Source organism: Hippocampus comes, unplaced genomic scaffold (assembly GCF_001891065.2).
Source record: "Hippocampus comes isolate QL1 unplaced genomic scaffold, H_comes_QL1_v1.1 C16916506, whole genome shotgun sequence".
NCBI classification, from domain to species: domain Eukaryota; kingdom Metazoa; phylum Chordata; class Actinopteri; order Syngnathiformes; family Syngnathidae; genus Hippocampus; species Hippocampus comes.
Genome location: NW_017841009.1, coordinates 1 through 1,208, shown reverse-complemented (window position 1 = coordinate 1,208; position 1,208 = coordinate 1). Strand labels below are relative to the sequence as shown.

The 1,208-nt window shown below is 42.7% G+C and overlaps 1 protein-coding gene across 1 annotated transcript; it reads left to right on the top strand.

Moving 5' to 3' along the window:
- Positions 1–451: 451 nt before the first annotated feature.
- LOC109509492 (brain aromatase-like) lies at positions 452–1,202 on the top strand (the record flags this gene model as incomplete). The annotated part of the gene is made up of 2 exons (XM_019859333.1): positions 452–718; positions 791–1,202. Coding segments are annotated over 2 exons (570 nt in total), but the record flags the coding sequence as incomplete, so codon positions are not given.
- Positions 1,203–1,208: the final 6 nt, after the last annotated feature.

Sequence of the window (1,208 nt, the reverse complement as noted above, 5' to 3'; positions counted from 1 at the left end):
TATATATATATATATATATAAATATATACCTATAGTGCTATTTGCAGGCCAGCAAATAGCAAAAATCGCTCACAAATAGCACTGTATAATATTATACAGTGCTATTTTTCCCGTAAAAAAACACACACATGATAAAATTATTTATTTGGGGGTGGGCGAGGGTTGGACTGATTAATTGGATCAGAGCCATTGTGCGTATGGTTGTCCCGATCCAATCACGTGATCAGAAAACGGGGCTGATACATGTGATTTTCAGATGATGGGGATTGACTAAAAAAGATTGGATTTGTATATTTACTTCATTCCTAAAGTCAGGAATAAAATCTGTTATTTTTATGTGATATGAATCACTGCTGACCTATAGCCTTTTAAAAATGGTATTATGTTGAGATATGATCAGACAAGGCCTTCACCACTGCTGTAGATGGATAACATGTAAAAATGAAATCCTTCACACTTTACCATTGCTGATGCAGGCGAAAGTGGAGCAGAAAATGTGGATTACGCACGTCTGAAAGTGCTGGAGATTTTCATCAACGAGTCGTTGAGGTACCATCCGGTGGTTGACTTCACCATGCGCAAAGCTCTGGAAGATGACGACATTGAAGGCATCAGCGTTAAAAAAGGAACAAACATCATTCTCAACATCGGTCTCATGCACAAGACGGAATTTTTTCCCAAACCCAAAGAATTCAACCTGCACAATTTTGACAAAACGGTTAGTCCGCCGGTACTCTACTACCAAACGCATCGTGGTTGAACCTCAACATAACGTCTCTTCTTTTACAAGGTTCCCAAACGTTTCTTCCAGCCGTTCGGATGCGGGCCTCGCTCCTGCGTGGGCAAGAACATCGCCATGGTGATGATGAAGGCCATCCTGGTTACACTCCTGTCTCGTTTCAGCGTGTGTCCGCGCCAAGGTTGCACCGTCAACAGCATCAAGCAGACCAACGACCTGTCCCAGCAGCCAGTGGAAGACGAGCACAGCCTGGCTATGCGCTTCTCCCCGCGAACAACGCAACATGGATACGCTCTTGACACTGACAATGTCGGCTCAGACTACTTGCTTTCAGCGTCTGTAAAAAGGTGCTAAATTTGTACCTTCTAATGGCTTGTCACTGAGGCATTTTAGGACACTTACAATTTGTAATCGTACACTTTTAGCAACAACGCGTACTATCTAGATCAGGGATTAAAACAGTTCACTT